The sequence below is a fragment of the Postia placenta genome (assembly GCF_002117355.1).
Source record: "Postia placenta MAD-698-R-SB12 unplaced genomic scaffold POSPLAscaffold_12, whole genome shotgun sequence".
Classification (NCBI taxonomy): Eukaryota; Fungi; Basidiomycota; class Agaricomycetes; order Polyporales; family Adustoporiaceae; genus Rhodonia; species Rhodonia placenta.
In genome coordinates this window covers 388,791-406,410 of record NW_020169843.1, presented here as the reverse complement: position 1 = coordinate 406,410, position 17,620 = coordinate 388,791, and the positions used below count along the sequence as shown (strand labels likewise).

The 17,620-nt window shown below is 54.4% G+C and overlaps 7 protein-coding genes across 7 annotated transcripts; 2 read left to right on the top strand and 5 right to left on the bottom strand.

Moving 5' to 3' along the window:
- Positions 1 to 77: 77 nt before the first annotated feature.
- On the bottom strand, positions 78 to 1,298 carry POSPLADRAFT_1071043 (hypothetical protein; the record flags this gene model as incomplete). Its single annotated transcript, XM_024482421.1, has 2 exons — positions 1,141 to 1,298; positions 78 to 1,042 (listed from the first exon to the last, which is right to left on the bottom strand). Exon 2 carries the CDS (start codon positions 981 to 983, stop codon positions 78 to 80), a length of 906 nt encoding a protein of 301 aa, XP_024336114.1. The 5' UTR covers positions 984 to 1,042; positions 1,141 to 1,298.
- A 1,757-nt stretch (positions 1,299 to 3,055) lies between these two features.
- Positions 3,056 to 4,276, top strand: POSPLADRAFT_1048658 (hypothetical protein; the record flags this gene model as incomplete). Its single annotated transcript, XM_024479565.1, has 5 exons — positions 3,056 to 3,240; positions 3,323 to 3,392; positions 3,445 to 3,480; positions 3,542 to 3,879; positions 3,928 to 4,276. The coding sequence occupies 5 exons, from the start codon at positions 3,056 to 3,058 to the stop codon at positions 4,274 to 4,276; spliced, it is 978 nt and encodes a 325-aa protein (XP_024336113.1).
- Positions 4,277 to 4,682: 406 nt separating this feature from the next.
- Positions 4,683 to 5,497, top strand: POSPLADRAFT_1048657 (hypothetical protein; the record flags this gene model as incomplete). Its single annotated transcript, XM_024479564.1, has 5 exons — positions 4,683 to 4,743; positions 4,794 to 4,953; positions 5,005 to 5,127; positions 5,182 to 5,260; positions 5,315 to 5,497. 5 exons carry the CDS (start codon positions 4,683 to 4,685, stop codon positions 5,495 to 5,497), a joined length of 606 nt encoding a protein of 201 aa, XP_024336112.1.
- Positions 5,498 to 5,661: 164 nt separating this feature from the next.
- Positions 5,662 to 6,985, bottom strand: POSPLADRAFT_1080415 (hypothetical protein; the record flags this gene model as incomplete). Its single annotated transcript, XM_024482988.1, has 2 exons — positions 5,662 to 6,442; positions 6,516 to 6,985. Coding segments are annotated over 2 exons (1,251 nt in total), but the record flags the coding sequence as incomplete, so codon positions are not given.
- Positions 6,986 to 7,245: 260 nt separating this feature from the next.
- On the bottom strand, positions 7,246 to 9,053 carry POSPLADRAFT_1184028 (hypothetical protein; the record flags this gene model as incomplete). Its single annotated transcript, XM_024489052.1, has 6 exons — positions 7,246 to 7,581; positions 7,645 to 7,911; positions 7,969 to 8,060; positions 8,116 to 8,243; positions 8,305 to 8,484; positions 8,538 to 9,053. The coding sequence occupies 6 exons, from the start codon at positions 9,051 to 9,053 to the stop codon at positions 7,376 to 7,378; spliced, it is 1,389 nt and encodes a 462-aa protein (XP_024336110.1). The 3' UTR covers positions 7,246 to 7,375.
- A 4,594-nt stretch (positions 9,054 to 13,647) lies between these two features.
- POSPLADRAFT_1048650 (hypothetical protein) lies at positions 13,648 to 15,906 on the bottom strand (the record flags this gene model as incomplete). The annotated part of the gene is made up of 5 exons (XM_024479563.1): positions 13,648 to 14,154; positions 14,207 to 15,326; positions 15,380 to 15,435; positions 15,493 to 15,586; positions 15,737 to 15,906. The coding sequence occupies 5 exons, from the start codon at positions 15,904 to 15,906 to the stop codon at positions 13,648 to 13,650; spliced, it is 1,947 nt and encodes a 648-aa protein (XP_024336109.1).
- A 392-nt stretch (positions 15,907 to 16,298) lies between these two features.
- POSPLADRAFT_1150469 (hypothetical protein) lies at positions 16,299 to 17,185 on the bottom strand (the record flags this gene model as incomplete). The annotated part of the gene is made up of 5 exons (XM_024486418.1): positions 16,299 to 16,453; positions 16,509 to 16,670; positions 16,732 to 16,892; positions 16,951 to 17,060; positions 17,114 to 17,185. The coding sequence occupies 5 exons, from the start codon at positions 17,183 to 17,185 to the stop codon at positions 16,299 to 16,301; spliced, it is 660 nt and encodes a 219-aa protein (XP_024336108.1).
- Positions 17,186 to 17,620: the final 435 nt, after the last annotated feature.

Sequence of the window (17,620 nt, the reverse complement as noted above, 5' to 3'; positions counted from 1 at the left end):
ATACATGATGATACATACAGCATATAGGCATACAGAATCGGAACTTTGTTCTCGTGCTATGGTGCTACGAATCACACCTACAGAAGGGACAGACCATACAAAACGATAAAACCCCCGATGGCGCCAGCAATGATCACGTCGATGAAGGTCATACTGATGGAGCGAGGGTCCACAGGATACGCGCCAACTTTGACGTTTGGAGCTGAGTCAAGCTCTTCATCCTGCTGACCCCTCTCATCTCGCTCGTGGACGTCCATCAAGTGCGAGACAGCGCCCTTGTCGCGACCCATGACTACCCACCACGAGTTCTGGCGCCCAATGTTCGCCCCGTGGATGCGGCCGCCGCCCTCTGACTTGATGGGGGGTGCGTCCTGTCGTGGACGTCGAATAAGGCCCATCGCGAGATTAGCGCGACGCGCAACTCGGCTGATGGCCGGAATGTCGTCGCTTGGACTACTGAATAAACTGGCGAGGGGAATGCTGTTTATGAGTGCCTGCGACATCGTCCGTCGGGGACGAGATGACTGCGAACTAGACGCCGATGACGAGCTCGAAGACGAGCTTGAAGTCGAGGACGAACGGGAGGATGAGGAGCTTGCGTTGTCTTCCTGGCCGTTACCGTCGATGAATGGGTTCTCGTCATCGTCACGTCCAACGCCGCGCTCGCTCTCTGCAGGCTCGGTGGGGTCCCAACTATTGTGACGATCGTCACCCCCGATTGGTTGCGCGACCGGCCGCCGGTCTACCCAGTTAGGGTTACGCCGGCGGTAGACACCGTCTGGTGGAATCTCGAATTCTTGCACGGCGACTGTGCGCTGGAGAGGCTGAGGGCGCCTCGCGGAGACAGGTGTCGGAGGAAGTCTGGGAGGCGGTGGCGGAGGTGCAGGCGGACATATGGGTGATCCGTTTGGACGTTTGTGCCCAGCCATTGGGGTGCCACAAGCGTGACAAACTGGTCGCCTGCGTGGCGGAGACGGCAACATGGGACGTAAACGACAGTGAATTAGTGACCGATGTCTTCTTTCTCGAGGGATTTGTGAAGCTATACCCGAAGAAAGTCATGAGGTTTGGTTATGAGACGTCAGCAAAGATAGATAGGAAGGTCAGCCGAATCTCCGTGTCACCGTGTACGACACTCACCCTTGATGTTGAGGTAGAGTTCCTGAGCAACTGCTCCAGATAAGCCGCATAAGCTGCATCCTCTTATAACTCACCCGCACCGACAAAGCGTACGTATTGTGGCGATCTAATGGTCGCGAAAGCAACGGGGATTGAACACGGTCGCAGTGATCACTTGCTTTGAGAACAAGGCGTAGTGGCACTCAGTTGATGGAGGACGCGATCACCTGACCGCGACCTTTCGTCGACCACTCCAGGCCGCTCGCCACTCTGTCTGACAATTACGTTTATGGGCATGGGCTTGTCACCGCTCTAAATGGCTCGAGTCAGTTACTTAAGGAGATAAGAACTGTCTACATGTTAGAGTGCTATGCACATTGACAGGCGTATGTGAAGCAATGATCGGGTACTTACATGGAATAAGTAGGAGCTTCTTCCCCGAGTTGTGGACAACGCCGCCTTCCGCGTCCCACGCCTTTACGAAACTACGCCTCGGAGAACTTCGCTCAATATAGTGCAAAGATAGCCTTGTAAGTACAGCCCGAAGAACAAGTGGCATAGGCATCTTAACCACAAATAATTAAGTACTCTTTCCCGCTACAACCTCACGAAGAACAGGCGAAGAACGGTCGAGTTATCCAGAGTGATGTAAAGGCAATGCCGCCACACCTGCCTAACGACCAAGCATTCTCACTCAGCGTCATCACCATGTCACTCCAAAACGAGGGTGAACACTTCTGCGCCCAAGCGTAAGACACTAATGGCGACACGACGATTGGTCAGTGGGATGGTCAATGAATAGCATTAAGCTCTTAATACCTAGTCGCGTGTTGGTCTTGGCGCCTTCATTCGAGTCCCGAAAACGCCGTGACATAGCTGCATCATAAATAGTATCCCCGGGCGGTGAAAGAACGGGCTCAGAAGAACGCGTTGAGGACTGTTAACGGGCCGTCGAGATGGCGCCGAAGAATAATTATAGTCCAGAGTAGACCTATACGCAATGCCTGATGTATCGAGTAGTGAAGTCACACCGAGAGGCTAGAGGCAGCGCCGAGGACGACGACGAGCCATTCAGATTCCTCGCCACCTTCTGATGCTGCTGCGGGAGACCCTGACGCCACTTTGGTCGTAGTTCAAAATATCACCCAGAGCTGCTGGCTTTGGGTTTCTAGACAGTACGGCAGACTATCGAGTGGCCCGCATTGCCAGTATCCGAAACTATAAGTGGTCATGCCGAGATCAATTATGCGGCCAGATGAGCATTAACGCAATGAACCGTTTCTGAAGATGAACCAGCCATTCCATAAAGCAATTAGAGTGGCCTTGAAGCAGCATTGAACGTTCGTCGAGGTCTTGAAATTTTGGAGCAAGCGTGCTGCCAGAAAAGAACAGGGTGCACGTCGGATTCTGCGCGCCACATGGGTATGGGGAGCGCGCCCACGAGAATAAACTAAAGCGCAGCCGCATGAGAGCATCCGCGCGACGACTTCAGCCAGAGACACAAGCCACCGATACCCCGCAAGCCATGAATGCAGATACAGGTGCAGCCAGCGCACCCAAGGGTACCTGGGCCAGGGTAGCCAGAAGGTGGTCACAGTTTGGGCCGAGTTTGTTTGTGTATTCTACTGCTTGGGGGGAACAAACTTGTTTTCTCCCGTTTTCAGTAATTTGGGCATTGTATGAGGGTGTTTTGGAGGAACGACAAACACTCGCCTGGCTCACCACCGCCCTCAACGATGCTGGACGTCCTCAACACGATGCCGCCGCCCCTTCTCGCCGTCGCTCTGCTGGCGAGAGCTGGTCCGTGCGCTGGGATCAGTTCACACGGATGACATAAGCCTGTTCTACTCGTCTCTCTCGTCTCCTCTACTTTGCCAACCGACGCACATCGCGCTGTTACTCCCGCCTAGCGTCTTCAGACGGTTTGCATTTTGCAATGGCACAACAAGCACAGGCCGTCATGCCTACAGATATGGTGCCCCAGCTGCATCATCCTCCACTCAATGCGTATTACCCCGAGAATCCAAATGATCTGACTGGCGGCCTTCCTATGAACCTGGATTCGCTGAGGGATGGTCCCCCAGGGAGCAAACCGTTCTACCCCTATTCGACGTTGATCAGGTATGTTGTTCGAGCAACATCGTACAAGGACACCATCCTCAATGTTGATCTCGTATCTACAATGTCACGGCTACATCAACAGATATGCTATCAAGGGTGCACCTAACCAGAAACTGTTGCTGGAGGATATTTACTATGCCATTGAGTCAAGAGTGCGTTGACCTACTATTATCACGATGACAAAACATCGACCTTCTCCCACAGTTTCCTTACTTCAGAAGTGCGCCTCCGGGTTGGAAGGTGAGCAACATTTCAGCTTCAATCGATCAAGGACTGTTTTGCTCACCCAGGCCTCCCGAAGAATTCTGTCCGACACAATCTGTCGCTGAATCCCTGCTTCGAGAAAGTCCCTCGCCCCCTCACAGACCGTGGGAAAGGCTCATACTGGACGGTCAACGACAACGTTGATCCTCGTACGGGTGTGCACCGCGTTCGCAAGAAGAAACCGAAGGGGTCCGGAAAGCGCGGGGAGCACAGGCTAGAGGACGACATCGACTATCACCCAGGTGGCAGCCAGGAGCCAACCTTCCATGATGCGAGCTTCGTCCCCCCACCAATCCGACCGGTAGAGGAGGGACCAAGTGCTCATCCACAACCACCCCCGCCTCCTCCCACGGCATATCCTCCACCCCAGTATGCGTGCGTGTTTTTTAATCATCGTATCTCCTTAAAGTAACACTTCTGTAGATTCGACCCCAACTTCTCCATAATGCCGCCACCACCCGGGGGTATACGGTATCAACCACAACTGCCTCCACTTTTCCCTCCTGACGAACAATTTGAGACCGATGAACACGGGAATATCAACTGGCAGGCTGCATGGCTGAAGGAACTCTCTCAGCTGCAACAGCTGACAGAAGAACAGCAGAAGGCGGGTGCGGATCAAGAGTGGTACAGAATGATGTTGTTTAGGGTCAGGAGCGCGATGGTCGCACCGCCGATGAATCCCGGCGATCCTGCTGTCCATATAGGAGCTCCACCTCCGCGCATGCCTGGGCAGCCTCCCAATCAGGTGGAGATACCCCAAGAGCAGTGACATTGATTGCTCGTCTTGCGTGTCAGGGACGAAGGTGTTGGCTCTACCGTGGAGTATTTATTTGGCATCGCTTGCTCGCTTTGCGTACCATTTTTTACCATGTCTTTATTCTCAGTAATCCTTCATGCTTTTTTCTCAAGGACCGTTACCTTTACGTAGTGGCAGTAAATGTTTGGTTATAATGACGTCTAGTTGTATCTGGTACCCATACGGGAGACAACAAATTTTGTGCGCGACGCGATCGACCATCGAGACGCGCGGTGTTCAACGATCGTGGTCACGCTGTACCGTGACCGATTAACCAGGCGCGTCGTTCGCGTCTGCTCAGTGCTCAGTACTAGTACCACCACAGGCAACCTTCCGCCATAGCTTCCGTGACCCCCGACTTTGGCCACCGCCAACAGCAATGTCTTCCCACTCTTACGAAGTCGCTCTCTTCGGAGATTTCTTCGCGCAGGATCTACCAGGCGAGGATCATTTCCTCGCCGCTTGGCCACATATACTGAGCTGCCGATAGCGGTGTTGAACCGCATCACCCTTCACAGCCAGTCAGCGCATCAGATGCATGCGCGGGAGATCGTGTTTGAGCCATACGATGCCCAAACTCAACGTGAAGCAGGACAAGAGCCCGTTGTGCTCAGGGGACGAAAGGAACTACTTGAACCGGACGCGAGATGGTGAGTTAGACTGTATACTTTCGGGGCCTGCTCTCATCAAGAGTATTGTAGGCTGCTTTACTCCTATCTCAAACCAGAATCTGCCCGTGTACATCCTGAGGCGACAGTAAGACCTTGGGCCACATGCCAAGTAGTCGGGAATGCCCTTAATTTCGCGTCCGCGCTCGGGTACATGTGTGTGTCCTACTGACAAAGCGTATGCGTGCATGTCTGATGATGTGATTGCAGCCGTCGGTCCCAAATTTACAAGCGAGGATATGTCTTCCGCCGCGGACCCCTGGTGATCCAGATGTTCCAGCAGGAGCAGGTGTGTCCAGGTTAATGCGTGTCGTCCATGTCCTCTAACGAGGCGTATGTCCAGGTGGACCTCAAGACACATAAGCCTATCCCAGCGCACGCCGATACGTTGTGGGAAGTAGAGGTAAAGACTGCAGCACCTGTGCGAAATACTCCCGAAACCCCACTCAGCAAATACGTCGATGCGGTGCTCGAGGTTCAACTCCTCATGAAGGGTTTGCTAGATCTCAGACGGCAAGATGTTTGAAATTGCAGCGTAACCTGCAGGTATCTGCTCGCCACGAAAGCGTCGGATCAGGCGAGTCATACCTCGTCCTCGCCCCCGGAATCGCCCCAATCCACCCGTTCATCTTCTCCGTTAACGAGACCCGTGAAATGTCCGTCCGTTCTTGGATCTCGTAGTGCACCTGCCTGCCGCAATTGCTCCAGCAGCGCCACAAGGTCTTCCGGCTGGGCTTCTAGCTCATCGTCCGTCTCGCCCTCGGCATCCTCATCTCCCAATCCGTCGTCCTCACTGGCCATCGGCGCGGGTTCAGCCTGCTGGCCTTCCTCGTCGTCGTCGCTTCCCGCGTACCCGCCGAGTAGATCCATGACGTTCCGCTCTTCCGCATCTTCCTCGCTGCCGTATCCACCAAGAAGACCTGACATAGCCTTCCTGCTCTCTCCTGCACTCAGTTTCTGCCGTTTCTGCCGAGGCTCCTCCGTGTCACCTAAGAGTGCGCCCTGGTCGTCAACTATTGCACCGTGGAACGCGCCATCTTCCCAGATTTCGATTGTCGGGAACTCAACGAAACTCTTGTGCTTCAAGACCGACGCTAGTGTCTGTGCTGGATCGAGTTGGTAGTAGCCTTGACATATAATGTGCCCCGGACGTGGATTGGTGCTGCCATGTGCACTCAGGGACGCAAGGGGGTCTAAGGATGTACGCATTACGCAGGTAGGAGGAGTGAATGCATCGGGAGCGTTCGGCTCAGGTATCACAAGCGGCTTGAGCCATGGCGGGACGGGTTCGCCCTTCTTTGACTTGCTACGGTCAGCAACCTGCGACTGCAAGGTGGCCAAAAGTGTCTTGTCAATTGGGTTCCTATGGGTCAAAAGAACAAACGGTTGATCCTGTGGCTCTGCAGGGCCTGCGAGGGGATCTGGGGGAGGATGAAATTTGAATTCGACCGTGAAGAGTGCAGTTTTATTTCTGCAGCAGAGCGCGTGAGCATGCATACATATTATTGTCCCGTAAATTGGTACAAGGGAGAGCCAGTGCGTACTTGAAATCCCATGTCGACTGGTTGAGAATGCGTCTTTCCATGCCCGTCGGTAGGAGCTCCATCTCGATGTCCCGAAAGTCGAGCTGCATTTTCAACACATCCCGTTTTGATCTGATCTTTCCTCCACCAGCCATTCCTCGGCCACCTCGGCTGCCCCGGCCCCGCATGCTCACGGCTCCTCGACCTCGTCTGTTATCTGCACCACCAGCCGTGTAGCCCCCTTGCACAATCTCGCGGCCCCAGTCCCCGATTTTCCGACCCATCTCCTCGAGAAAAGTGTAATCGTTCATCAGGGACATGTACCCGTACTGATTTATGGGCACATATGCGGCCTTATTCCGGACACCAGAGCAGCCGTCGCCTATAGATTTGTGTCTGGTTGAGCATGGAAACGAGCAAGTCTGCGTCGCACATCGGGGACAGGTGTATTTGGCGGACTGGTCGTGACATACAGCGCAAAGAAGAGATTGCTGTCCAGAGGTCGACGACTCTGCCTGTGAGAGGAGAGTAGATGATTCCTCCATGAATGCAAGGGTTACCGACGAAAGACCACTGTGCAGGAGTAGACTAGGAAGTTCTAAGGAGGAGCGGGGCCCACAGAGCGCTCACCGCTGGAGGTGGGGCTCCAATCACGTGTGCGCGATATGCGCGAACTACTCACGTCGCGTCGACGCGCTCATTTGCTTAGCGAACTCGTAGAAAAATTCCTGAGTACGCCTGTTTCTTTTCTAAAAGCATTTAGAACTACATGATGATATACGGTATGGTAATGATAATGCACAACATGCAATCGTCCAATGATAGCAAATGCAACAATGCGTAAAGGGCAGGGATCGCAACACGATACAGACACCGATGCGTCAAAGCAACCGGCCTAATGCTAATGGTATAGAACTGATGGAATTTGGCGGGATGACGCCGACCTCAGTGACGACAGCGGTGATACATGACGGGGGAGTAAGGTCGTAAAGCGGGTTGAGGATCTCTAGATTTGGTCGATTCTGCAACGTTAATGCGTCCCGCGGCTTGGTTAGGGGGAACGAGGAAAACATGTCCCCGATCGGTGCTAGCAACATCTATGTTAGGACATGTCCTGATCTGATGATTGTCTCAATCCGAAGTGACACACCTAGCTCGTTCTTGGTAAAACTGTCCAACTGCACGCCTTCCGAAAATTTGTACGTCTCGCAACATACAACGACTGGTACTGAATGCCGCTTCGCCATCATGGCCACCAAGGCCGTTCCCGCACGCGAGAATACAGAGCCATTGGAGTGTATTGAGTGCGCCCCAACAAGAACCGTTGACACCTCATTGATGACCGAGCCTAGAGCCGGTAAGAGGAGATATGTGCATTGGATGCCGGCTGCGGATAGAATGGATAATAATCGTTTGCCTGCAGAGTATTTGTCGGGATTAAACGCCAAACCAGGACATTCTTACACTCCCGCACCTTCAAGCATTGGTCTTGAATCTACGATAATCACCGAGAAGTCCCGCCCCTCCGTGTGCGCGTCAAGTAACACCTTCTCGACGACTGATGATCTAGACATATCGTCGATCAGGGCTCCTAGTGGGAAAATGTCGTTTGCCATCTCACCTTGCATAGGTCAGGATGACATCACCATCCTTGATTTTGCTCCCCGCGGTCTCTTGTATGACCTGGTCTGCCATAATGATCCGGTCCCGGATATAGTGATCGATTTTACTGCAAAGAGCATTTTTTGCCTGTGGGAATAGCCATCACGTTAGCCAGCGTCTGGTGATGTCATAGGTGAGAAGCACATACATCTTGCTCAGGGAGATCAATATCGGACCCGCTGATCTCCAGCTTTAGCTGGCGAATGGCGTTGCCCATGGTTATAGCCATGGGTCTCGCAGCGACGAGATGACTGATTTGCGGCGACAGATGGGTCATAAGATGTCTTGAGAGTGTGGTGTGTGGGGGAGTTGAATAATCCTGAATTACCTGTAATCCTACTCGTCAGTCGTGTACTTGACCCTAGCCAATCCCGAACGCACCGTTTTGAACGCCGTCAATGTGGCGATACAGCGTGCGTTTGCGCCCGTGATCTTGAAATTTGAGAACTGCAAGGCGAGCCGCACGATTGTCGGGTGAATCTCGCCTTTGGCAATACTCGCGGGTTTGGGCAAACCAAAATGCGCGAATATCCGTAGGCCGCGAGCTTTCTCGACTGAGGCATCAGCCGCAGCAACCAGTGGCACCTTCTGAAGGGGCTTGTTCACGGGTGCGGGTGTCGGCCGAGCAGTGTCTGCAGCTCTGCTCGCCCTCCGCTCCTTCCGTTGTGCGGGAACGTTCGAGGGCTGGGTTACTTCAGTGGGCTTCTTGTTGTTTGCGGTTTTCCCGTTTACACCATTCGGTACAGCAGCCTGTTTTGTGGCCTTCGCTGCTCGCTGTCTCTCTTGCAGTTCACGCCGCTCGGCTTTGGTCATTTCTTTCTGAGGTTTCGGGAGCGTGCGTGAGGGTTCCCCATTCGAGGGCTGGACTTGAACGTCCAGAGTAGCGGCGGGAGCCATTATGAGTGCGAAAGGACTGAGAGGGGAAACTAACGAGCAGAAAGCAAGTGGGCACAGTGAATAGTCAAGAGCGAGCTACTTTAGAATGACTCGAGTCATTCGCGAGTCTCATTGGACGCGAGGCACGGGACCGTGGAAACATTACGCTAGCGCGGTGCGTCACGGTCTGTGTTCTCGACACTAGTGCGTACCGGCGTCGTCGTTGTACGCTCCGACGACCAAAGCTGCTTTACTCTAACCCGTATAAGTTATCTTCGACACATTATCTGAGCTGACAATTCAACACCATGGTATGCACAAGACCCTGCTGAATGGCAGAATTTGATAACATTTGTTTCTCAGGGTGTCCCAGCACTGTTCCGTTGGCTTAGCAAAAAGTACCCTAAAATAAGTGCGCTGAGTCCACTATACCCGGGAGGTTTCTCTTACTGACACAGGAATGTCAAGTTCTTCCCGTAATCGAGGAAGAGGAGGCGAAGGTCCCAGATGCCGAGGGTAACGAGATTGCCATCCCAATTGATATATCTCGTCCCAATCCCAACGAAGCGGAGTTTGACAACCTCTACTTGGATATGAATGGCATTGTGAGTGTCATTCTTCGTGCTGTGATCATACACCAAATGTACATGGTCTTATTATGTTCCCTTAGGTTCATCCGTGTACCCATCCCGAGGGAAAGGTGAGGGGGTTTTACATTGCAATCCCACAAGGTTACTGATGACCATTCAGCCCGCTCCCGAGACGGAGGAAGAGATGATGGTCGAAATATTCAAGTATACAGAACGGGTGGTCAACATGGTTCGACCCCGCAGACTACTGTTCATGGCGATCGATGGCGTCGCACCTCGAGCAAAGATGAACCAGCAACGTTCTCGCCGTTTCCGATCGGCACAAGAAGCTCAAGAGAAGGAGGAAGCCCGAAAAGAGGCTGTTGCTATGTGGGAATGTGTGTCATGTTCTCTGCGCCCCGCCATTATCTAGCTGACATCGTGCCAGCGATGGGGAAGACACTCAGCGAAGAAGAGAAAAACAAGAAGAGCTGGGACTCTAATGCAATTACTCCTGGCACGCCGTTCATGGACCTGTTGGCTATCTCTCTTCGTTACTGGGTGGCTCAGAAGTTGAACACAGACCCAGGTTGGAAACAGGTAACTGCGTGTGTATGATGCCGCATCTACATGTGCTGATTAGTGTGCAGATGCAGGTCATTATCTCCGATGCTAATGTGCCCGGCGAGGGCGAACACAAAATCATGGACTTTATACGTAAACAAAGGTCGAATCCTGGCCATGACCCAAACACACGGCATGTAATTTATGGATTGGTACGTTCTGTTCACGTAGTTTTACTCTCACTGACTTGCTACCCCAGGATGCGGACCTAATCATGTTATCGTTAGCAACGCATGAACCGCACTTCCGGGTTCTGCGTGAAGACGTCTTTGCACAATCCGGTAGCGCCACTGCGTGCCGCATATGTGGTCAGGAAGGGCACTACGCAGCACAGTGTACCGGAACCAAGCCTGAAGTCACTAAGCCTCCTTTGGAGAAGAAACCCTTCATTTTCCTTGACGTCGCCATCCTTCGCGAGTACCTAGAAGCAGAGCTGAATATTGCTAACGCCCCATTCCCCTTCAACCTTGAACGAGCGATCGATGATTGGGTGTTTATGATTTTCTTCGTCGGTAACGACTTTCTACCCCATCTCCCTTCTCTCGAGATTCGAGAGGGAGCCATTGACACCCTGCTCAGAATCTGGCGCGATGAGTTGCCGAGGATGGGAGGCTATTTGACAGATCATGGTCGAGTGGAACTCTCCAGAGCAGACATAGTGCTTCAGGGCCTCGCGAAGCGGGAGGATGAGATCTTCCGGCGTAGGCGTGAATGTATGTCATAACGCGATTTGCCCAGGATGTTTGCTGATTGTTGTCTCCCGTTTCAGCTGAGGAACGCCAAGAACAGAATGCCAAGCGCCGTAAGCTCGACCAGGATATGAGATCAATGGATGTAAAGCCTTCAGCTTCATTGAATCTAACTGCTTCTCCAAGTGCACCTACTGCGACGACCTTTACTACCCCACATCCACTTCCCCCGCGTCCCACAAGTGACTTTGCAGCGAAGGCAGATAGCATTGGCTTGGGTGGCCCAAAGACCGCCGAGACGGCTCTACATGCACCGATGGCAGCTCAGGCTTTGGCCGGTTCGAATCGCGATGTCGTCGCGAATCGACGTGCCATTCGGATGGCTAATATGAGTGCTGCTGAAATGCTGAAGGCCGAGCTGGCTGGTCTTACCCCATTGAAACCTAGTGCCTCCAAACTTTCGCAGTCCGCTTCGTCTGCTCCTGCACGTAGCACACCCTCCGCCTCTACCACGACTCAAGAGACCTCTGCTTTCATCAATCATGATGATAATGAAGTCCCTGGCTTGGGCGGCTCCCATGATTCTGTGATGACTACGACTGAGAACGACGTCGACGCCAGCGGCGAACCGGATACAGAAGTTGCTCCGGAAGCTCTCATGATTGATCCTGAGGAAATGCTTGATGAATCTCCGAAGGGTGTCAAACGCACCATTGATAAGGTCGAGGCAGAGGAAGGTGACGATGACTTGGGTAGTGATGACGAAGACGCACCGAGTGCAACGGCTCTGGACTATAAAGTGAATCCTGATGGCACTGTCGACCAGGAAGACATCGTGAAGTACGTAGACGTGACAGTATCACTTCGCCAGGCTGACCATGTGCCACAGACTTTGGGAGCCAGGATACAAGGAGCGTTATTATCGTCAGAAGTTCGGCGTTGAGTATGGGGACATCGAGTTTAGGAAAGAGTGAGCATTGGAATTCTGCGGTCTTGAGATCACGTCTGACGGATTTATCCAGGATCACCAAGCATTATATGGAAGGTATGGCTTGGGTTCTGCAGTACTATTACCAGGGAGTGAGCGACGCATACCTTGTAACCAGAATATTTACTGACCTCATCTTGGAAAGACGCCGTCCTGGCATTGGTACTATCCATATCATTTTGCACCCTTCGCTGCCGACTTCGTCGACGTAAGGAACATGGACATCAAGTTTGATATGGGGGGGCCGTCCGAGCCATTCCAGCAACTCATGAGCGTTTTCCCAGCGTCGAGGTATGTCTCTGTTTTCTGCGATGCTGGCTCTATGTAACATCCATTTAGTCGACAACATATACCGGAAGTATTCCACAAGTTGATGACTGAGGAAACGTCCCCAATTATCGACTTTTATCCGAGCTCGTTCCGGATCGACATGAACGGGAAGCGGATGGCCTGGCAGGGTGTTGCCTTGTTGCCCTTCATCGATACGAGGCGATTGTTGGACGCGATGGCGCCTTTTTATGGGGGTCTCACCGACGCGGAGAAGAAACGCAATAAACACGGCAACCACTTCACGTTTGTATCGGAGGAGCATTCGTTATATACTACGCTCGAGGCGTTGTATGGCAAGCGTAAGAAGGATGAGGTGCGTCGGCGTATCGTAAGATCTCTCATAGGTAGCTAACAATTGATGCAACAGCCTATGCCAATCAACGTTAAGCTCAGCCACGGTATCAGCGGCAGCTTGCTTCCCAACCCCGACTGCATACCAGGAGCGAACTACGACTGCCCGTTGCCAACCCAGGACCTCCCCGACATTAAAGGCGACCGTTCGCTATCCGCCTTGTACCTCTTCCCGACACAGCTGATACCACACCGTTCCGTCCTTCTGCCTGGTGTTCAGAGGACACGTCCTGTGCTGACGCAGGCAGATCGGGAGAGCGCTAGGAGGGGTGGTCGTGGTCGCGGTCGTGGTGGAGATTACGGCGGGTCATCGCGCGGTGCTCCATACGGAGGTCCTCAGTCATACGCGACGAACTCGTACGGTAACGGTCGTGATCACGGAGGCCGCGGAGGGTATGATCGCTTCAACGGCCCGCCGCATCAACAATCGTACCAACCTCATCACCACAATTCGTATGCTCAGGCGCCATATTCGAATAACCAGTCACACCCGCCATACCAGTCTTCGCAGTCCCAATATGGATCACGCGGGGCTCCTCGTGGACGAGGGGCGCCAAGGGGCAGAGGATATGACTCTGGTGGCTACAGCGGGTCCCATTCCAACGGCGCAGGAGGATATGGCGGCGCCAATGGTAGAGGCGGCTATGGTGGAGGTTACGGGGGCTATAATGGTAACCCGTCAAATGGAGGTAATGGGGGATACGGCGGTCCCAATGGTTATAACGGGCCCCCTCAGCCCGCATACGGCAACTACAGCGGTGGGTATGGGTCGAATTCCTATGCTAATCCACGCGGCGGCGCATACAACGCCAGAGGGCGTGCGCGAGGTGGTCGACCATACTAATCCGGCTGACGCATTCTCATGTCTGTACATCATCATGGACGTTGCATTCATCACAACGTATGTACATTATATAACTATACTTTGCGGTCGTCTTTCGGGTAGTCTCGCTTGTAAACCTAAGATGTTCCATTGCAATATCACATAGCAGTACATACAGACATGTTGATTATACAGGCGCATGAACGAACGAAAATGTACAGCACGGCAGAATGTTCCCTTCTTACAAGCCACCCTCCCGCGGAGAAATACACGCGAGATAGAGCGCGTACTTGCGTTCCAGCTCCCTCAGCTTCGCCTTCCTCTTCTTCTCTTTCTTGCGCATCTTCTTCTCCGCCTTGCGTTCACGGCGCAGGCGCCTGGCCTCACGGAGCTCGGCCATTTGACCCTCTACTTGACGTCCATAGACGCCGCCGTAAGCACCGTACCGAGGACGGTCGTCCAGATCATCGTCATCGTCATCGTCGGAGTCATCAGAATCCGAGTCTGAGCCGGATGAAATAGCATCGTAAGTGTCGAAGCCAGGCAGATGGAGGTCCACCATCCCAACAGAGCGACCGGAGCGGCGCTCGCGGCCTTTGTAGAGCACAAGCTCGACGCCGCGCTTGCTGAAGAACGAGGTGTTCCAGAGGTCGATGAGGTCGGCGGTCAACGTCGTGCGCTTGGGCGGGCGGCCGTCTGCCGCGTACTCGGGGACGGGCATGCGCCCGGACCAGGCCATCGCTACGTCCTGCACGATGCGTCAGACATGCCTTGTAGCAAAATAAGGAGGAAGTGCATACATTCATGAAGCGGATCCAGTCCTCGTGGTAGACGTCGTGCGGGACGAGGACCAGCGGCATGCGCGGGATGAGCTCGAGGAAGTCGTCCATGTCCTGGATCTTCATCATCTCGAAGTGGGTGTACGGCTGCGCCAGGTTCGGGGGACGAGCGAAGCCTTCCGGTGCAGAGAGCATCGGCGTGTGCGGCTGCTCTCCTGGGCCCAGCGGCATGCGCGGGGACGCCGCGCCAGGCATACCTGGCTGGCCATAGCCGCCTGCCGCCCCATAGCCGCCAGACGGTCCATAGGCAGACGTGCTATTCCCGTACCCACCTGCAGAAGGAGCATACGGAGACATGCCCGGCGAGGGACTGGGTGCGCGAGAAAGGGGACGACGCATGGGCGGTTGGTTGTCCATGGGGGGATAGATCCCGCCGGGCCTAGGCGATGCGGCGCGCTGCATGCCACCTGGTGCGTAAGGAGACCCCGGGCGAGGACCAGGGCCAGGTTGGTACGGGGAGGGGGCGCGCGCCATGCCGCCAACCTGATATGGAGACGAGGGACGCGGCGGGACGACGCCTCCGGTTTGGTAGGGCGACGGGGGGCGCTGCAGACCTCCGGGGAGGTACGGCGAGGGGGGGCGCGGGACTGCGATACTCTCTCCAGGACGCGGGGACGGCGGGTATGCGCCTGGCCTCGAGTACTGGCCGCCGGCACCAGCGCCGTATGCCGGTGAGGTGTACGTGGATGGCGGCGTAGTCGTGTATGCGCCAGGGGCAGTACCCGGATACGCTCCCGGAGGCCCGGGGTATGCGGGACCTCCGGGCGCGGGCTGGTACCCCGCGGGTCGGTCGCCGTAGTACGACCCGCGGCGGGACGTGCTGTTCCTGCGCTCGCGCTCGTACTCGCGCTCACGGCCGCGGTCGACCTCGAGGTCTGCAAAGCGCCGCTCAAGGTCGGCGGTGGGTGCGGTGCTGTAGCGGCGGTCCGGCTCGTAGGGCGGGTACGCACCGCCATTGTAGCTGGGCCTGCGCTCGCGGCGTTCGCGCTCGCCACGGGCGTCCCTGTCGCGCGCCTTGCGGAGCTCCTTGTCTTCGCGCTCGCGGCGCTCCTTCTTTCGTCGTCTCTCTTCGTCGCGCTGCCTGCAGAAAATACATGTGTAAGCAGGGACCGTAGTATGGAAGGGCGTGCTCACCAGTCTCTCATAGCACCTCCATCTGGCTGCCCCCTGTTGAAGGACGCCAAGAAATCCTGTGGGGAGCTATCATCGGTACGAGAAAGCAGCGCGCGATGGTGATCGAGCAGTACCGCGTTAGCAGGAGTAGCTCCAGAAGGCACAACTTGCGTAGCTTCGGCAGGGACCCATTGGATGCCACTCACGACACCTTGAGCGGTCTGGTAGCTGCGTGTCCACTCAGTCGCTGAATTCCTCAGAAGTGCGGAAGTATGTAATCACCTTGCGGGAACGGCTCTACATGAGATCACGATCAGCACTTGCTATCAACCTGCAACGCGGCCGAAACGATCGCGAGCAGCTGCGATCGGTACGCACCTGAAGAGGTGGTAGATGGTCTGCCCACTGGCATCAACGCCCGTCGTATATGTATACGATCCTGGCAGGATCTGCTGCTGCTGAGGCTGTGGGCTGGCTGGAGCAGCGAACTGCTGGGGCGGTATAATGGGCGATGTGCCTCCCGGGTACGTGATGCCGCCGTACGACATTGCGGCTCGCCCACCGTCGTCTGGCAAAATGACACTGGGTCTGCGGCACTGTTAGTGGGTCTGTCCTGGCAGACCGTGGTATTGGTACAAGAAAGGGGGAGCTGATGGGAGATAGTTATCTACACAGGCTATTTCTCATCGACGTCCGGCGCCATCTCCATGCATCGTGTATACGGCAAGATCCAGTGGCCCTGATCAGTATTGCAGCGTGCACTGCCTAGTAGTATGCGGTGGCTACATTCGGCGAGACGCCGTTACGTGACAATGAGCACACGGAAGGCTGCGGGTGCCCTGTGAGACAAAACGGAATGCATTGCTCGATGCAGCATGAAGTCCATGATCCACGGAAGCCTGAAAGATAATTAGTAGACTACATATACACGACAAACCGCTCATGAAAACCGCCACCACAGAATGATAATGAGGATGAAGACTACCGCCCCTAATGGCGCATACTGTCGCAGCATGGCCTGGACGTTGATGTTTCGTGCGGCTTTTCGGTACTTCTCTGATTCTGATCTCAGAGACGTGGAGAGATGTGACATTCCTAGATACCAAAGACATAAGTATCACAAATGCCTCCGCAGAGCCGGTTCACTTACTGTCCAACGAGTCTCCTCGCCACAGCAACTCCTCCATGTTCTTCGTCATGATACGTGTGACGTCGTGTAGCTCGTCATTGAGCTTGTCGAGGCCTGAACTGCCTGCCGCACTTGCTGTCCGCGTGTCTTGGTATAGTCTGGCCGTCTTGCTCATGAATGTGTCTAACCATGGCGGAGCGAGCTGTTAAGAATCGCAAAGATAGAAGCTGTGAGACGTCCGCACCGAAACCCACAAACGCATATGGCTTCCGCACGGCCTCCACTTTCGCGCCGTACGATGTTGCAAACTCCTTGGACAACTCATCCAGATAGGAGAAGGCAAGTTTTCTTGGATACGACTTGTCTGCAATGACAAGATAGACGACGTTATCCGCTATAAGGTAGCTAAACGCAAGCTCATAAGTCGACGCGTTCGATGCCATGGCGATTGCCCGGGACGCACTGTAGTGTGTATTGACCACTCTCAATCGAACAGCGTGGCTCCGCGTTTGGTGTAATTCTTCGGAACACGAGCTTCGCCTGTTGTTTGTGTTCTTGCAGCGCTTGTTCTGTCTATACATCATGAGTGCCTTGGGATAGGCAAATGACGCAACGACCTTGCGTACTTGCTCATCGTCAACGCTTGCAGCAAGGGGCAGAGCATCAAATGCTCGTACAATCAACGTTGACCGGACCATTTTAGAAAGCAGAAACAACGGTTTCAAGTGGAGAGAGACGTCGAAAGTATGATGAGCTACTCGCTGTGAGCACTGGGCGCTTGACTAGATACGTGTAACCGCATGAAGCCACGTGATGCACCCTCATCGCGATCCTGCCGCGATCTCCGGACTCCGGACATTGCACGGATATGCTACCTCTTGATTGGTCAGCATACAATGTCCGGAGGAAAAGAAAGGGATTGAGCCATCCCCCGGAGCGGAGATCCAACCATCTCAGGATACCTCGGGCGCCCGATGGTTCGATAATTACTTTCCTTTGGGACGAATCCACAGAGATTGAACCGGGGGCGGAGATCCAACCATCCCGGGATACCTCGGGCGCCCGAGGTATCTCCCGAGGGTCCCAAAAGAAGACAACCTAAGTGTCATCGAAAACGCTCTCCCTGCCGGGCG